The 19270-nt window shown below is 41.3% G+C and overlaps 2 protein-coding genes across 3 annotated transcripts; both read right to left on the reverse strand.

The window, feature by feature from the left end:
- Positions 1 to 400: 400 nt before the first annotated feature.
- On the reverse strand, positions 401 to 5583 carry tph1a (tryptophan hydroxylase 1 (tryptophan 5-monooxygenase) a). Of its 2 annotated transcripts, XM_040161773.2 has the most exons (12): positions 5395 to 5567; positions 4425 to 4604; positions 3455 to 3589; positions 3140 to 3323; positions 2947 to 3047; positions 2800 to 2867; positions 2531 to 2727; positions 2270 to 2405; positions 2061 to 2187; positions 1873 to 1968; positions 1364 to 1497; positions 401 to 1285 (listed from the first exon to the last, which is right to left on the reverse strand). In XM_040161773.2, exons 2-12 carry the CDS (start codon positions 4506 to 4508, stop codon positions 1111 to 1113), a joined length of 1437 nt encoding a protein of 478 aa, XP_040017707.1. In that variant the 5' UTR covers positions 4509 to 4604; positions 5395 to 5567; the 3' UTR covers positions 401 to 1110. The 2 variants fall into 2 exon arrangements, with proteins under 2 accessions (XP_040017707.1, XP_040017706.1); XM_040161772.2 differs by lacking the exon at positions 4425 to 4604 and having other exon boundaries at positions 5395 to 5583.
- A 5487-nt stretch (positions 5584 to 11070) lies between these two features.
- saal1 (serum amyloid A-like 1) lies at positions 11071 to 15795 on the reverse strand. The gene is made up of 13 exons (XM_040161783.2): positions 15605 to 15795; positions 15164 to 15351; positions 14941 to 15042; positions 14238 to 14321; positions 14084 to 14163; positions 13939 to 13998; positions 13740 to 13855; positions 13304 to 13478; positions 13142 to 13224; positions 12835 to 13020; positions 12418 to 12575; positions 12217 to 12309; positions 11071 to 11851 (listed from the first exon to the last, which is right to left on the reverse strand). The coding sequence occupies exons 1-13, from the start codon at positions 15606 to 15608 to the stop codon at positions 11774 to 11776; spliced, it is 1407 nt and encodes a 468-aa protein (XP_040017717.2). The 5' UTR covers positions 15609 to 15795; the 3' UTR covers positions 11071 to 11773.
- Between the last annotated feature and the right edge of the window lie 3475 nt (positions 15796 to 19270).

The raw sequence follows: 19270 nt of genomic DNA on the forward strand, positions 1-19270 counted from the left end.
ATTTGTTTTAAAAAGTTCTCCTTTTTAGATTGACAGAAGTACTTTCTGTTCTGGTTCTGAAGGTGGGACGTCACGTAAAATACCTTGACGTGACGTGATGTGTATCCCAAATATAAACTTAACCAACACATTGAGCCAGTCACTGATTCAATGTCCAAGACACCAACGCCACAAATTTCCGTCAGTGTTATTCTATTTCAGAATGGAATTTTACATGGTTTTTGGCTCAACGGAATAATTATTCTTAGATACCATATAACATATGTTGCCATCACTTTCAATCCCCTTCTCTTATCACTCTTTTTCTCCATGATCATCATCATCCGCCTGATGCTCAGCATCCATAACCAAACCATACAAAGTGACAAACTACTGGTAACAAACTGTTTGACACACAAGGTATTTTTTATTGTTTTTATTGTTTTCATACATAGCCTAATCATAATGTATATATTTCTTTACAGTAGAAAAATAATGTTTTGATTTCAGGAGCACTACAATTATTTTCACTTCCGAGAGGAGGAATTCAAAATCATCACTGTGAAATAAAATCGGTCAGGGTTAATGGGCCAGGTCGCACAGGAAAACAGCCCACAAAAAGGAACATGATACATAGACTGAAAGAATACAAACGAATTAATCTGATACATATCACTGTAGCGCGGAAGATTAAATGTGAGGAAGAATGACGTGGGATACAAAACAATTCAAATGATCATATACAACAGCAGAGTTAACTATAAGATGCGGAAAACACCTCCTGTGTTTGTAACAGCTGGGGATAAAAAGCTAATAAAGAACCACGAAAGCACGTTGACTGTTTGGGATTCAGAAGCCGACTGAGCAAAGAAAAGTGAACCGAAACCGAAACGGCGTCTCGCGTTCAGCGACTCCTCGGGTTTCTGCAACTTACGCACACATGAACATGAAGCGCGCCTCTGTAAATTGTACAAGCAATACACCTCGCAGTGGGGACAAAGCAGCGTTTTAACAAAAGAACATTCATTGTACTGACGAAGGGCGATACACAAGCAGTATCTCTACAGCGGGGGGGGGGGGGGGGGGGAAATAACTTCAACTAATGGATAACTTGAACTTGAACGCGGGCGGTCAGATGCCCAGCTGCTTGTTCAGCCGGCTGAGGGCGTCGCCGACAATGTCGAGCTCGTGGCGAAGCTCCTCCACCACGCTGTTGATGCTGGGGGTGTCTTTTAGCACGTCCACACTCTGGGTGTAAGGGTTGTATCGGACTGTGAAGGGACGCTTGATGGTCTTGGCGAACTCCCTGAAATGAACGTAAATATCATTATTGAATAACGTGTTGTATTTAGAGGATTTTTGTCGGATGTATCGTGTCGCTCACCTCATCTTGACTTTGGCCTCCTCAAAGCTGTTTGACACAAAGTACACATCCTGAAATGTTGTGATGATGCACTCTTGCTTGGATGTAACTTTGGGGTCAAAGGGCATTATCCTTGCATTGCCGGATAGCGCATGCTGTAACAGAGAAACATAATTAAGATGAGATGAGATTGAGACACCAGCACACATTTGGGTCATTTCATTGAATGCAAATCATTTTGTATTTTGGCTACTTCAGATGAAAGAGTGGTTCTCTTAGAGAAACATCTATTGTTCTGTAATGATGACATTTAATTAAGGATTAAAATTTTCAATAATAGCTATAAAAAAAATGATTTGCTAAATCCAGTATGTGTTTAAAGCAAAGTTTAATAGGTTTGGCTGGTTAGAAGGATGGAATATAGGTAATATACCGCTGGTACTTTTTTATATAATTGGTACATTTATGATAAATACAATTGGAAAATGTCACGTGGGACACTGTTCACATGCCCACAATATATGTTTTACCTTCAGCTCGCTGATAGAGGACAGCAGTCCTGCTCCATATGCTCGCAGCTGCCCTTCTTGCTTGCACAGGCCAAACTCCACCGTGAAGAAATAGCACTGTAACATAAACGCAAGCAATTACGAAAAATGTTCGAGATTGAAAAGTGGAGAGTATGAGCCTGAATTTTGTTTTGATCCGCGTAACTCACTGTGGCAAGTTTCTGAACCGAGTCGTCTGACGCCCCGAGCGATGCGAGACCGATCTCCTGTGAAAACTGGGCGAAGCTGGGCTCTGCCAGAAGTGGGACGTGACCCAGCAACTCGTGGCACGTGTCCCTTCGCGGTGAAAGAAAACCCAACATTACAACCCACAGCTTTATGTGAATAACCGCGTTTTACTTCGCTGCGCGTGACTCACGGCTCCGGGGTGTATAAGGGGTCGGAGCTGTGTCGCACATACTGAGTACAATGGAAAACCCGGAAGGCCAAACCAGCCAGGAAGTCCCGGGGGGACAGATATCCAGCCACCGGCCTGATGGTGAATCCGGTCCGCTCTGATGAGACAAGACGTTTGAAAGGCAGATGAGTGAATGACTGCTTTTACAAATCGGACAAGATTTGTTTTTGTATTGTTTATTCATGCAAATTCCGATTTGCAAAAATCCCAAACCAATCCTACCCTTGAGGAAGCGTGATACGTCTTCCAGCTGAGGGATGTTGTCCTCCCGAAATTCACAGTATTTGGACAAGAGCGGCAGGTTCTTCAAGTATTCACGGCAGGCGTGGGTGGGGTACAACTTGTTGAGCTCCCTGTACACGACTCCCCAAGTCTTCAATTCTTCCTCGGTGAACTCAATACGAGGAATGGGATCCCCGCTGCAGCAGGAGAGAATAATTACACGGGGATCAAGGAGAAACGGCCCGTTCAAATGTACAGCGAGAACTCACTGCTTAAAGGCCATGGCGAGATCAGCAAAGTACTTTCGCCTTTTGCGGTAGACGTTGTCCTTGAAACCCTGACGGAGAGCAAAATAAATACAGGTCAGGATCATTTCAATTCGTGGCTTTGCATTCATACAGGATGTGCCGACGTACCGGGTGATCGGCGTCCAACTCAGAGCCGTACATCAGGACACGGTTGGCACACTTGTCCAAGTCTGAAATCTTCTTTGGGAACCAGGGTACATTATACATTTCTGAGGAAAGAGAAGAATGAATGAGTTTTTTCCTGACGATAAGGCCCGATGCGATACGTTTTCTAATGTGCCGTCTGAAGGATTTCCTTTACCTTCCTCGTCTAGACAGGAGTTATCTGGAGGGTCCATATCCACCACGTTCACATGCTTTCTGAGCAGCTGGATTATTTCGTTCAGTTGTTCGTGGTTGCTGTCGCAGTCCACAAAGATTTCAAACTCAGAGTTGCGTCGTTTGGATTTTCTGGACTCTATGTGAACGAGGTTCACCTGGTTTTCCTGGAAGGAGACATGAAGATTCATGAGTTATCAACAGCTTACTGGTATTTATGTCAATACAGGTATTGACATATGGTTGTATACTTTAGGGACTGTATTGATAGGACCAAGTAAATTGATCAGACCCATACCTGGAAGAGTTTGAGCGCCTTAACTAGTCCTCCCACTTCATTCTTGAGGGAAAAGATAATGGTCGCTCGTCCCTTCTCTGATGTATTCTTTTTTTCAGTGTTTTCTTCAATTTTTGTGAAGGTCGATTTGTTTATCTGAAAACCGATACGAAACACTCATTTTCATGTGTAACTGCAAGGAAGCGTCTTCATTCAACAGAACAATGCTAATGGGAACACATTCAACTCTTACCAAATGTTTAAATGCAAATGGGGATTATTTCATTTAGATGAAAGTGAATGCAAATTAAATTTTTTAGAGCCTAAAGGTAAAGAAGGAATTGCCAACAGAGAACTTCATGGCAGCGGCGTTGACAGTAGTGTGGAAACATTCTGTGCTGCTTAACTTCAGTAACCCTTTAAGAATGCGGCTAACGTGACTCAGTGACACACTCTGGGCAGGTAATGACTTGGAAGCACAACTCCTAATCACTTAAGAGCATCTTATACTAAACATGCAACACGCTCGAACACGACTAAGTAGCTCCGAGGCACCGAGAACTGCCGCGGGATATTTTTGTCCCCCCCCCTAAAACATGTAACGTGGGTTTGTTGCTTTACGTTGGCACTGATGAAAGCAGCTGACAGTGATGCGCTAGTTACATAAAGACAGGGCTGAGATTAGTGTCCTCGGGGCCAAACCCCCCCGCGGTGTGTTTCAGCACCCTGAACAGCGCTCTCGCGCTGACGCACCGGCTGTGCGCGCTGCACATGCGGAAAATTCCAGTAATCCTGAACGAGATCTCAGAAGCAGGACTTTAACACGCCATCGGCACAGAAAAGCTAATCTCTCCTGCTCGTTTAGTCTCGAGACACACCTGAATCCGACACTGCGCTTTATTCCCGTCGTCCAAACCACACAAATACACTTTGGAAATAGTATCTAATACTCCTATAGGGAATGATTTGTTGAATTAATTCAGCTGCCTACCATATTCCGCCCCTCGAGCACCGAGTAGACGGCGTGGCAGATCACTTTTCGGTTGACTCTTGTCGGTAGCATCCCTGAGAGCATTCGCACGGAGAGTGGATCAACACGCTCCGCAGGGTCAACTCCTCGCGTCTCGGTTTAACGAAGATGAACACGTCTGTGTCTCAAAGAATCGCCTTACTGCAATCTCATTTAGACAGAGGGGAAGCCGATCAGCTCTCTGCGTTGAGACCCCGGCAGACATTAGGCAACGTTTAATCACCGCGCGCGCGCCGCTTTTTACGCACGAGAGTTCCTCCTCAAATAGTTATTCCTTGACGTCAGATTTATGGATTTATTTATTTATGAACTTAAAAAAAATATGCACGTAAAAGTTGATTTGAAACTAAATTGCCACCTGGTTACAGCTACACATTTCTTCATTGTGGGGAAGACATATTTCATTCTGTCAATACATTCCAGCAGAATTGTTGTCCTGAAATGCAGAAATCGTCCCGTGTTTAAGATGTTTGAGAGCCTGCAGGTGAAGGTCCCATCTAACACATTTTGAAAAAGAGAATAAATCTATCAACGGCAGCAATTAGATCAATTAATTGTTACTACTACTTTCAACTAATGTGTCCTGTCAGCGTCATTTCCCGCGTGCGCAATGGAGACACCGCAGCGGGCAGGTTGATCGGTTTATCTTTAATCCCTTCTGTCTTTTACTGTGTAAATCAGTGAATGTTGAATACGGACGAGGAATAACGAGCCTCTTCGTTATATTATAAACTTGGGAGGTATTTCTCTTTAACCCTTTTATTCCTACGACGCAAATTAAACTGCAACAAAACGGCTTACATTAATCTGCACAGAAGAGTGCAAAGTGAAGGCTTATTTACTAAAACAAACCGGGTCGATGGTCTCAACACTTCACATGCAGAGAGAAACATCCTCATCTTCCTGTTTATAGAGACAAAGAAGCTCTTACCTCATTGTTCAGCAGTTTTTCTTCGTAGCCAATGTTCATGGAGTCAAAAGATCTTCCTCGACGTGGTCCTTCGTTTTTGTTTGAGTACATGTTAAAGACGACCGGGCTTTTTGTGTAGTTCTAACAGTTGAAGGATCTAGAGAGTCCCCGCTGTGCAAAGTGGGCTGTCTACCCCGAGAAGCAGCGCGCCTGGCTATTTATCCACGAGGAGTGAAGGGGGGAGGGGGGGGGGGTAATCTGACTGTGAGCAGCAAATGGAAAAAGAGAGGCACGGGTCACGTCGTTGGGGAGAAGGACCACCTTTTTATTTCACGTGAATCCCCGACATTCAATGAGATGGATGATGAATGACAAATCCTGATTTCACTGAATGAACGAAATACCAGATTGAACAGTTCTTTTTTTAGCACATTTCTATGTCTTTGAGAAAAATACATATTTTGTTATGTCAGAGTCACCTGCAAGCATTTAACAATTCAAATACGATATGGAGAAATGTACTCCTTGTACTCCATGTTCTCCTCATATCGACCCACGCAGTTCATTCTCCTTGTTTGTTGACACCCTGAGACTAAGAGGAGGTCAAGGTTTAAGAGGATTCAAGCTGAGCCCACCTGCTCCGGGGATCCAAACGTGCACCTCAAAATCATCTGCACCGTATAATCTCCTCTGGGTTTTTGTGCACAAATAACCTGCACCTTTAACACCACGAGCCTTAGAAACAATCAGTGGAATAAGCTTGAGAGGTACATGCAGGCAGAATAAAGACGATGGAGCACTGAACTTAAAGAGGCCTCATTACTTTAGATAATACCACTGTTCTCTGTAAGCTGCAGTCACCTCTCAAGTAGGACGGGTGAGATGTCTTTAGTCCGTCAGCCACTATACCTTTAGATCCACTCAGTGAGACACGGCTGATACACATGCTGTCTGTCTCAGGGGGTCCCGGCCCGTGTCACTGGCGACACACACGCTTTACACAATGAAGGAAAATCCTTCCTCTCTGAAAACTGAATCCACATCCGAATCCCAGCGTGCTTCAGAATGGTGAAGTGCTGCACATTTATTGTGTGTCCACTCAGTCGCTTTTGGTGGTCAGTACAGACCAGCCCGTCACAGGAGATTTGATTTAATTTTTAATTCAACATGTATATCTCCTCTGAGCCACGTAAATGTTTGCATTGTAGCCAACATTGAATCTAATAGGAAAGGAGAGCATACAGTTTGTTTAACCGGTGAGAGGAAATGAATGAATGAATGAATTGGACATACTTCAAGTGTTTCCAATGTCAAATTAAAAAAAGAGTGACATTTTTCAAATGTATTTACGTACTTATTGTGTATAAAGTGATGCAGAGTTGATAGTAAAAATGGTGAATCTCACAATTTATAGAAAAGACCCATATTGTGATTTTGGTTGCTCTGTAAAAAAGTGAATAGCCAGAAAAAGAAGTTTGGGAAACCTTTAAACACTCCTGTCTGCCACCAACATGAACACAAACAACTTCATTGGCAGACAGTAACTACGCGTACCAGCATGCATTGCTTATTAAGCTTTAACATTAGTGAACATGTTTACTGTTGATGATGAAACTCTTCCGCAAAAGGAAGGCAAACATTTCTCCAGCAATGTGCAAACAAAATATACGCTGCTCGATATGAATCAACACTACGAATGAACAATTCATCCTTTGAGAGGTTTTCGGAACTATTTCATGTCTCCATTGGACCTCGACTTAGAATAAAGAGCAGCATTTAGCAAAAATGACCAGAGCCAATCAAATATCTTCAAGCAAAGGCCGGCTTACAGAAAGAGTCAGCAGTCCGTCGCATCGAAGGGATTATTAGGGGTAAAACTTTTAGTCCAGTAAGCCAAGACATTCTCTGGTTTTAACTTCTCAAATCTATGGAATTTTCCCTTTTTCTATTTGTTAAATAATGTTTTACCTTTCTTACACTTTATAGATAGAATTTTTTTTTTTAAATAGTAGAAAAACAAAGAAATGACTTGACAATGCAACTAATTCTTAATGCAGCCCTAATGATGATAACACTTTAGCACATTTTACATCATTATTATCATTAGAAATATGAACTTAAACTGTTACAAAACAGTAGAAATGCACTATTAAGAGGCTTCACAATTACTAACAACCAAATCTGCTCTTTCATTGGTAAAGGCATCTTTTGAAAAAACTAATTCCAGTCTAATTCAGTGTAGAATTACGCTATACTTGTCCCAGCTTGTAAATAATTGAGCGTATTTTAATTCACACAAATATTCTTGAAGTTCTGCTGGCGTCCATTTACTCCCAAAAGAAGCAATAGTCTCCTGCTGCCTAAAACAAATACAAAAATGAGTGGGGACCTTTAACACATGTTGATCGTGTCCTTAAACACATGTTGATCCTGTGACTCATACTCGTGATTCCTTGAATTGTTGCTGGATTATTTACCAAGAGGTGAAAAAAGGCCGGAGACATGACAAAGCCGACTGAATGATAAAGCCATGGTGTTGATTCAGTAATGAATGGTTCCTTTCTCTGAGCTTCTACAGCAACAGCAAGCACATCCAAATACATTTATAAATACATTTTCACCGACTCTTTTATGCTGCACATGCTCTGGCCACGTCTTTGATCTTCTGGTGTCTTGACAGCTCCTGGATCCGATCTGCTTTATTTAATGTCGCAGTCAGAGGAACATCGTGTTTTATGTCTATTAACATATGTTAATGGCTGATGATTTTTTATTTAATAAATGTATGTTTAAAACGGATTTATTGATAATGGGATGAAGGCTATTGAGACATGCTTTAAGCCACAGAATAATTACCTTCAGGGATGTTACACGACTAAAATCAGCCATTAATCAACTTTGTTTTTATTATTCTGAACACAGTCTGTCTACAGCAGAGATATACTTCTAAATTGTATTCTATGAATTGTGCAGAAGAGACTTTTCCAAACAATTGAAGGTTAACAGTGCACAAACTCTTATTTTTGAGGTGCGTGTCAAACGTGCCCGAGAGCGCGTGGGCGTCACCGTGTCTGCAAGTCTGTCCTAGTTATGTTCAATTCAATCAGAGGGATTTAGTCACACTGTCTGAGCATCAAGCTGCAAGAGATCTCTTTGGCTAATCTCACCTCGGGCACTAAGAAACTGCTCAACAGCAGCATTAGGTTGTATTAAAACTGCACTCCATCTCACAGGGCATTTGGGAGAAACATCAGTGCAACAAGCCGCGCTTGTGTTGTCTGCGTGAAGCCTTGTTAGTTTAGAAAAGTTACACCTTCTGCTGTAATTACGTTCTATATTTAGCTTTTATTTCAGTAACAGTTACTTATCGGAAATGAGGGTAAAACAGGCCAAAGAGGTCTGGTATAACACAAGTCAGAAGAACTGAACGAGTTTTGAGTCTTGGGAAGCACTGAAAAAAAACCATAATCAAACTAATAAATATGAAACTATAAAGATATAAATACTGACTCAATTATATTAATGTATGCATTCTAATTGTATCGAACCGATCCAAACATAACAGTTAACGTACTTCAACATTAGCACAGAAATTGATAGTAATTTAAATAAACTAATTGTAAAAGTATTGTGGTTCTACTCGAGTGGGCCGTTGTCTCCATTTCCACTTCCACTGGTGATATTTGCATTTCCAGGGAATTCAAGGTTTTCTAACAGTTAACCCTGAACCTTGTTTGATCAACTAACTAATCAGAGCAGTGAATAGTCCGCTCGCTTCCTGTGGCAACACCACGTCTCTCTAATTAGCTTCAGTTCTGTCATCGCAGAACAAACAGCAGCATATGCCGCTCGGTGACAGACGTCCGCGGTGCACAAGGACGGGACAGGACGGAGCTGCGTCCGTCAACACCTGCCACAGTGAAATGGGAACCTGATATGTAATGAAAAAAAATGAGTCATTTATAAAAGGTGAATTTAAGTCATTTTGAAAAACCTTCAAATTTGCTTGGATTTCAAATTAATTAAAAAAAAACATCAACATTTAAGGATGTTCGAGGATGGTAATACAAAGCATTTCTTCCTCGACATACTTGCGTTTGTGAGAATTGTAGAACTGTGCAGTTTGTCCTCAAAATGACGTGACGGACAAAGTGGTGGAAGAAGCAGAACAGGTAGAAAAGGCAAACGCCAACGTCACCACATCACTCGTTGGGAGCCGGAGGCGTCAGTGTCTTTGATATTCAGGGATCACTGAGGGGAAAGTTTCATTGTGGTTCTGTTGACAAGAGATAGAACGCCCAGAGAACTCAGGAAATGAGCTGAAGGGGGCTTTGATTGCGCCCAATAGCGTCCCGCGTCTTTATTAACAGGTGGTTGTGAATGGGCCGGGCCTTGGAATCAAAGCGAACGTGACACTGCACACGCCTTCTTCATCCCTTCATTATCCCTCCTGCTCACCTAGCAACAGGTACTAAATCCATCTAAGGCCATTTTACAAACAAAGAGGGCTTCATTTAGATGATCCAGCCCAGACAGACATGAACTTGAGGGCCGGTCCCCATCTCGGGGGCATCGCACAAGCAGACGTCTTAAAAGTAAAATATGTGATGACCTGAGGAAAACATTCTGCGCTAATGAATGACACCTACAGCTTGATTACTTTTACTGCTTTTTAATCCCACTTGATCAAAGGTTCTCCAAAAAAGAACACACAAAATATATGTATATACAGCACGTGTTATTATTAACAAATGTTCTAAATCATAATCATTTATCCACTTCTTCAGGCTGAAGAAGAACTTGTGCCAAATATGAATCTTCACGGAAATGTGAGACAAAAATAAAAAGGCATTTCACATAATGGCAAAATGTCAGGTCCTTTAAAAGGCAACTACACGAAGACACAAAGCTGTGTGGGTGGAGGTAAACAGAAACATAAATAACTGACATGCAGCATCAGTGTCAGACGGGCCTCAGCGCCACTGAACTGTGCGGCGCAGCGACCCGGCGTGGAGCCGCCCGCTGCGCCGTGTGCACGGAGTCACATTACATCAGGCTGCAGTGAAGACCGCCACGATCACGATGAAGTCTGGCAGGGCAGCGGGAAACATCTGGGCTTCAACGTGATCTCTGTGACATAAGTCGCCCGGCGGCGAGGCCCCCCCCCCCCCCCCCCCCCGAAGGCAGAGCGGGCGCCGGAGTGCAACAAGAGGGCCACAAGCACTCTTTAAAGGCCACGCATGATTACATCTGCATCATTCGGACCATTTTAAAGCACAAACAGGATACGACTCGCAGATCAAGGCATCGGCCACCTACGTGCATCACAAGCCCAGTCAAGGTTCAGATCGTGTCCACAGACAAGTTGGGGGGGGGGTGGGATCTCTCTTATGCGCTGTGACCGTCTGGGGATTTCCATTAGAAAGAGTGTTCTACATATCAATCCAAGCTTTAATTAAAAAGCTGCTATATTCACAGAGCCTTCGTAAGCATGCAGGTCGCCCCGCTCTTCTCCATGAGTGGGCGAAACGGCGCGTTTGGAAACCAAATGAGATCATTGTGGCCGAGCTCGAGCCTTTCATCTAATTTCATTGTCGTTACCGAGTGACTGTCACCCTCCAGTAAACACTTGATGTTGTCATCAATATTGCTACCATTACTCATATGCTTGGAAAGGTGACTCAAAACACAGTCAGGTTCAATTTATATAGAGAAGCACATTTTTATTATATGAAAATAAACCGACAATAAAATAGTGTTGGGTGCATTTGAGGATGAACTTGGATGACGAGTCGGACCTCGATGCTCTTAGTGCCAGAACACAACATTTTATTTTCATGTAATTGTTTAAGCTGCGTTGATGTAATAGAAGAGATCGCATCCGGGTTAAAAGGCGTTCTAGAAGATCAATGAAGGTTTCTTTTGCCTGTTTTCAAGCACAGCCAATGGTTCCTGTGAGATGTTTGTTTTCATTTCATTGTGGACTGAAAGTCATTTCTGCAGGTGCTACAAATTTGAATTTAACATTATTACATTTTTTCAAAAATGATATTAAAATGAGTTTTCTTTGTACTAAAAAAAATAAAAACAAATACCAAAAATACCTCGGCAGTGAGCAGTTGATCACAAATGTGTAAGAAATATATTGCCATAATAACAGTGTAAATTGGTTATAACAAAAATAGCATTTTCAAAATCAAGGGAAACAATTGAACATCGCGTGTGCGTGGCGCCGTCATTCCGCCCGTCACTCGGCACGGTGCAACATCCTCCTTGAGACTTTCCAATGGAAATCCCAAAATACGACTTCAAGCAGGCTCCTTTGAGGGGAAACCGAAGCTGCTCCAAAAAGCAGTGATGAGAGTCCGGATGCGTGCTGAACACCGACGCGCTGGATGGCTCAGGCAGGAAACTGTTTCCTCACCACGTCTGCCATTTGGGGATCAGCCTCCGACAGCACGGACAGCAGGTGCTGAAACTGTAGCAGAGGAAGAAGGGCAGAGTGGAAACACAGTGTTTATTTTCCACTGGAGCTGGTGGTCGATAGCAGCTGGCAGACCATCGTGCGTCTTTACCTCCTGCGAGCTCTATAATAAGTCCTGAACCCTTTTATGGAACAACGGCAGGGCAGGCAACAGTTCGCACGGGATTAGGCGCTTAGAGAACAACCACGGTGTAATTAACTTACCGTCGATTAACCTATTTGTCAATGAGCATAGAACATGTTAAAAACATGCCTGATATTTTACACATGGAATAGAAACAGTTCATAGCATCTGATAATTGTTGAATGTGATGCATATCTGAATGAGCTTAAGCCCATTTTTAGAATGAAGCACTTACTGAGGTCTTGAATTTCACAACCAAACTGCTCGCAGCCGTGAGAGCCGTCTTCTCGGTGAGGAATCCTTTCTTCACCAAATCTGCCACCGTGTCCTACGAAGAGGGGGAAAAAGGTTGCATCTGGTTCACATCTGTTTGCATTTAACAAGCTCAGTAAAACAATCGCATCCAAAAAGGGAAAGTTAGCAAATAGGTTATTACCGTGGGAATTTGAACACAGATTTCCGCTAGAAACTCAGCTGTGATCTCTGCGAGAGTCTGTAGCTGTTCATCTTTGACGCCTTCTTTGCCAAAACCCTCATCTTTGGCCTCACTGCGGTACTGAAGCACTCGCAAAACGCTCCCGATAAGGGTCACACCTGGAGTCAAAAGACAAAACGTATTAGCTCATATCCTCATTGTGTTTCTAATTGTTTCTTTCCTGCATAATGCAAACATTAATAAGTCTTATGAGAAAATGTCCCGAGTGAGTCTCTCAGGTTCCATGTACGCTATTAGCTGGGGGGGTGCATGCTCATGTGTTTATATGAGTGAACTGGACTTCTTTATCAGCTGCCAAGTCATTTCTGTGGCCGGGGCGCATTCATCTCCGGACCGATGTCATTCTGTTTCACTTACTTGTGTCACTTCTGCAGCGCCACTGATCCTGGCACCGGTAAAGAGCCTGCAGCACAGCAAACGCCTGGACCAAAACGCTCTTCTGCTCTTGCAGGACAATGGGAAGATCAGTTGGCTGGCAGAGGTCCTCACACACAACGTCACAGACAAAGTCCCACACTGCTTTGCCGGGTCCATCACGGGCAGCTGGAAAACACAATTCAACCACGTCATGTCTGTCGAGCGGAAACATCATTTGTCTCCCAACTTTGACTGAGTGAAGAACCATGGTGTCCACTTTTTAGTTGATTTAGTTGATGCCTCCTACCAAAAGTCTGGATGCCCTCATCCACGGTGGTGAGGAGTTGGAGGGCATGTAGGTAAACCTCTAAGCCATTCGGACTCTCTGATCTGTGAAAGCAATCTCATGCTGTTAGATACTGAGCATCAACTAAATAAATCGTCAACATCATAAGTCCCACATATTTACCGTAGCTGCTTGGCAGCCTCCAGGAGACACGCGGCCACATTTGGACGGCTCGGGCCATCCCCCTCCCCCTCCTCCTCCTCCTCACTTTGCTGAGAAGTGATCCAACTCTTCATCAGCTCCTCGTCGAGATCGAATAGTTTGTCAAGCAGCTCTCCAACCTTCTCAAGCAGGTCAGCTGAAAAACACAATGAGTGTTAGTGAGTTGAGTTTTACAAAGTAAAAAAGTAATTCAAGTAGTTACTATCTTTTTCAAAGCCAATTCAATAGTATATTTATGTCAATGTGTTTACATCCAGTGCTACTAGAGATCAAGATCAACTCAGCGAGCATTCAAGATAAACAGATTACAGGGACTTCAGCTTAATTAACCGTATTTCCTCTTCTCAAAGTCACACATTATCAGCTTATTCAAAGGTTATAAGTGAAAGCATGGTACTGTTGGTAGAACTGCACATGATGAAAAAGAGGTTGGAGCGCACAGACGTCTGCTGACGTAGTCGCTGAAGCCACAGGGAACAGACGTCTTTCTGAGAGATACAGGTCAGCAGCAATCTGCAAACATCATGACAAAAGATGAAGACTGCTTTCTCGGTCTCTCGGTCTCGCAGATGTCTGCAGAATAGCGAATGTAAAACCTGCTGGTTTCCAGAATGGTTGGAGGATCTGTATCTCCAAGCAGAAGCAACAGCACAGCACTGTGGACACATGGCGAGTTGCACGCATTAAAATAAGACATCAGTGAATCGATTACAAAAGTTACAGATGACGACTTGTACCCACCCTAAGTCTTCGTTTTGGCTCAGAGTCAGACAAGTGTCAGGAAAGCAAGCAATGTTTCCGAGGATTCCCACACAGATTTCCTGGAGAAGAAAAAGAACAATTTATGACCCGGTCATGGGAATTATTAAAGCTCACAAAGAGGAATTTTACTCACCGTGAGACGTGGACAACAAGATTTGGCGATCACCCCAAGAAGGATATCAGTAGCTTTGAACTCCTGCAGAAAACCAGCCACATCCTACACACACACGGCAAATAAACACTTAAAAGTAATCACTGAAAATGTTTTAGTGAAGTCTTCGTTCATCTTCATGGTCGTTTATGAAGATTTATTACAGTCCATCCGCCCCGCCAACTACATCCTCCTATAGATTAAACGATACCAGCGTCCCTGTCACATCCGTTTGAGACAGGTACTCGTAATTAACTGAAGGGTTCAACCCATTGATGATGGGTATGAACGGAGGGCACAAAGTGCCTATGATGCACACCTTTTTTCTATTATTTAGCAGGTCCAAAATGTTTTTCTGTATTCCATTATAGTTACCATTGCAAATACATGACATTGAGTGACATTTTATAATCCTATTCTACAACATTTGGGCAGTCAATAATATACGTTTTACTGCACCATTGATTTAAGAAAGTAAGTTATTTTGCAGCCTTAGAATATTAATGCAATACAATTAACTAATAATTGATGATTTATTGATGATTAAGCCTCTGAGCAGTACATAAAGTATTTCCCACCTATTCCCACTGTGACACTATAGGTAGAACAACCTTTAACAAGGAAGATAAGAAAATAAGCAAAGAATGCAAAGCCGATGGGACACAAATCAAATAATGAACTCTACCTTATCCATGGCCATATCCCAGACTCTGCAAAGGTCTTCCTCATCATCATCAGAGAGCTGCATCTGACCCTCAGAGTTCCCCTCCGAATGCTCCGTGACCATCTGAGGGACAAGATGGTCCAATCAACTCAATAGAAACTCTTTTAATTACCATGGACTCATTTTGTGGTCACCAAATTGACTGATCAGAGAGAGGCGATTTGACATGAGTATTTAAACCAGCCTGAATGAGACGAGTCAGGGTGCTGAAAAGCCAGTGCTTGCTGTAAACGGTGTCTCCAATCGCGTCCACATCTCCGGTGGTCTTTTCCCCGGCTGCTCGAGGCGGCGGTGAGGGGTTCCGGTCGGTCGCAGGGGACAGCAGTATCCCGCTGGGTGATGACGAGTTCTCGTTGTGATCACTTCTACTCTCTGCAACAAAAAAAACCCAACAAAGCTCGTTTTGCCTGCCAGTAACTTTCGATAGACTTTCGACTGAGTGGTTTCCACTGATGATCAAAGAGCCTTCATAACTGAAGCGTCGACGACGTTACCGTCCATACGCTGAACGTTAACTTTGCATTCATTCAACAATTTAAGTTACGTTAGCTAGCAGATGCTAATTTACGCTTTTGCTGCTCTCGAGCATCCTACTAAAAGCAGTACTTCTTTCATGTCAACTCACCCATGCTGCCCGTTCTCTGTAAATGTAACTAACTGCTAAATATTATTTTTAATATTATATTCAGCACATCATGGCAGAGTTTCCGGGCGGCATTTCAAACGCAGATGCCATTTAGTACAAGTAACCGAGTGCGCCTGCGCGAACTTCGTAGTCTTTCTCGTGAGGTAGAACCCCGCGAGCCCAAAAAGAACACTGCCACCTGCAGTTAGTAGAGGGAACGACAGAGGAATAGGTTGGTCGTGTGTAAAAAAAATGAAACACCGAATGGAGGCTATAGTTTATTCATTATTATATATTTATAATATATCTATATATAATAATATACATAATTATATATATATATTATTATATATAGATATATTATTATATATATAACTATGTCAGGTGTTGTGCTCTTTTATGGAAATCATACATGGGAATTGTCAGCTCCCCAGGTGAGGTGAATGGAGAATGTTCTTGATAAGGAAATTTGGGACACCCCAACTCTCCAAATAATCTGGCGGTAGTTACAGTTATTAATTTACGTTTATGTTTGTGTTACTGTGATAAACTTGTGAAACAGCAAAAAAAAGAGGCTGTAAACAATATTTACAGGCATTTGTAAGATTGATGCGACTTTTATTGAAGACCAAATTATAAAAGTAATCAGTACATTTCTTGATAGTGATTGTGTTATTTTCATTCCTTATGTTGACAATGGCATTAGCAACCGCTGCCAATGATTGCACAACTACTTTTGCCAACCAAACAAACAAGGATGCCGACTGTAAACTGTGGTTACTCTTTGTTGTCTTTGCACACAAACCTTTTTCTCTTCCTACACCTTTCTGGGAACAAAACATTTCCTTCTTCAAAAGATTGGAGACAGCATACTTATCTTTTAGGAGTGGTCTATGGGGAAAGTCATGCTATTAGATGTTATTATTAAATACATTAGAGTGTATTTTAGCCCATAGAAAAACTATCAATCTTGCTTAAATTAAAATAGAATATTTGTACAAAAATACGAAAAGATATTGCAGCACATTAGTGTAGTTGACCACTTTGTTTATATATCGCTCAGCTTTAATCTTGATATGTATTCAGACACTGTATTATTTAAGTCTGTGTTATGAGTCATTATGACAGTGTTGCATGTTAAATATTATTATGACAGATTTAAAAATATGTAATAGTATCCAGCCTCTGATCAAAACTGTCCTGAGGTAATTAGTTGAGTCAACCTATTGACTTTGGATAAAAGCGTCAGCTAAATGACATGTCATGTAATGTAATGTAACTTTCCTCCCCGAATAGACACTGTATGTCAGACAGTTCACTCATCATGCAGCTGTATAACACACATAAGTAAACGTAGAAGATAAGTAAAATAATACCATTCATGAAAAAAAGATAAGTTCTTAGTAATCGGTGCCAACATCTGTCAACGAGAGCATTGAAAGAATTTCAATACACAGGGCGTGTGTAATTGACAATAAAAATCTTTGAATCCTTGAACAAACAATTTTGGTGTTTGTAAATTTGCACTTGACTTGGAGTAATATTGTGTCTTAATGGGTTTTTCAACCTAACTACACTATCTTCAACACTAACTGGAAGCACTTGTTACTTATGTCAGTGAGTTGGAAAGTCGTCTTCACACTGCAGGTAGACGATGACTGTAATCAAGGATGTGGTTGTACACTTGGTTGCATATCCTGTGTTATCTACGACCCAGATGCAATTTGATAACAAAAACAAACAGATTAACGTGTAACTACAAAGGCACAAAGAGCACAGACCTTTGTCAAAGCCGTATCATTTCACGCTTCACGTTTATGAATGTAAAAAAAACATTTGTGTATCTATCTCCGCCCTGTCATTTGGATCCGCTCTACGTAATTCAACCTGCCATAACCTCCTTGGGCAAAGTAAATATGGGACATTATTGGTTGACATTGCGCTTGAGCTATTCTCCTTTTCATATTTACATAACCCATTCCCCTTTAAGAAAGCTAGCATGTCATAGAATCCTCCTAAAAGTTCAGAATAATGAATAATGATCTTATTGTGTCCAATAATATATTTCAGAGATTTACACATTTTTGGATTACAATTCAGTTTCAACACCTAAAATTTCTAATACATGTTGAATGTCAAATAAAATCTTGTTCATCTTACAACAGAAAGCATTCATCAATTAATCAAAAGCTTAATCCCAAAATAGCTGCCTGACCGTCATGCTAAATTGTTTGGTTCAATTGCAAAATTCCTTTCTTCTTGGACTAATATCATGATTCTGCAGGATTCCGCCATATGAATACAACATAAAATTATAGCATCCTGTCACACCAATGAAATTGTTTTTAAAGCACTTTTTAGTTGGTTAATAAAATGTGGTTAATTTTGTTAAGATTTAGTTGTAATAACTGAAACCGGTGCAGTAAACGCTTAGTCGGCAAAGCTCTATTACCTCTCCTCTTATAACTACAAATACTATTTGTCTTGTACCTCAGTGTGGATTTTTTCCTTACAACATTACTGAATTTGACATGAATTCCTGCTGCAATGTGTTAGGAGGATCATTCTTATAAGTAGACAAACTTATAAAGAGTGTTTCGCTTAAATCTGTGTAGTTGCGAGACACCGGCAAACATGTTTCGACATTTTGATTATTGCAACTGCTCTCTGGTCTGAATCCTGGGCTAAAGTCTGACTAATGTTCATCTCAATGAAATGAAGTAAAGTAGTAGAAGTAAAAGCTTCAGATATTAGAATTTAAATGCAAGTTCTTCATTTTTTTAAATGAAACACGAATGGAATAAAAAACATACAACCAAAACGATAAATAAATTCACTGTCAAGGCTTACTAAACATTAAACATTTGGTACATGGGTAAAGAGAGCCATTGATCAATTTACAGGCAATATTGTGCTCATGAGTTTCTCAGTGGTTGGCCTCTTAGTAAACAAAGAGTGCAAAGTGAATAAAATCATTCGAACACAGGTTCATGATCCATTTGTCCAAGGTAAAGCAAATGGTGTGTTGTCATAATTTCATGTTATTTTGTTACTATTTCAAACGGAGATCAGTTGTTATTCTGATCATTCTGATTAGTTTTTATTATATCAGTAAAAAGTAAAGTGTAATGTTTACTGGAAAATTAAGTTGTATGGTGTCCATTGTTTGCACGGGGGGGGTTTGGTGGCGTAATCCCTACCTGTCCATCCTGTTTAGTGTTGCGTGCACAAGCACATCCTTGGTGACAATGGGTGTGACCGGCTTGGACAACAATCCAATACTTGAAATATACCTATTTCCTGTTTAACCATATGATGACATAGTTCTCATATCAATGTGACATTCTCATGTCTGATGTTCATTTATATATATATATATATATATATATATATATATATATATATATATATATATATATATAACTTTAATCCAGAATAAACTACCTGTTAAGAACATATTTAATATGATAAAAGGAGCACACTGTTAACTAAACAGTTTTTATTGCAGCACATTCGTCTGAGAATAAACATTCTTAAACATGTGCATGTTTATTCAGTAAAGCAATGAGGATGTAGATTATTATGTTGATTATATTGGACTTGTAAAAGTCGTCAGACCTTCATTCAGCACATGTTTCCCATGTCCTGGCAATAAAACTTAAGTTC

This window comes from Gasterosteus aculeatus, chromosome X (genome assembly GCF_964276395.1).
Source record: "Gasterosteus aculeatus chromosome X, fGasAcu3.hap1.1, whole genome shotgun sequence".
Taxonomy (NCBI): Eukaryota; Metazoa; Chordata; class Actinopteri; order Perciformes; family Gasterosteidae; genus Gasterosteus; species Gasterosteus aculeatus.

Coding starts and splice junctions, on each gene's coding strand:
- tph1a (XM_040161772.2), bottom strand. CDS start 5,484: ATGTACTCAAACAAAAACGAAGGACCACGTCGAGGAAGATCTTTTGAC. Junction 3,048..3,139: donor CTCCTGTCTAGACGAGGAAG/GTAAAGGAAATC, acceptor CTCTTTCCTCAG/AAATGTATAATGTACCCTGG. Junction 2,868..2,946: donor AGTTGGACGCCGATCACCCG/GTACGTCGGCAC, acceptor GCTCTCCGTCAG/GGTTTCAAGGACAACGTCTA.
- saal1 (XM_040161783.2), bottom strand. Junction 14,322..14,940: donor GGGATATGGCCATGGATAAG/GTAGAGTTCATT, acceptor GTGTGTGTGTAG/GATGTGGCTGGTTTTCTGCA. Junction 13,225..13,303: donor GAGGCTGCCAAGCAGCTACG/GTAAATATGTGG, acceptor TTGCTTTCACAG/ATCAGAGAGTCCGAATGGCT.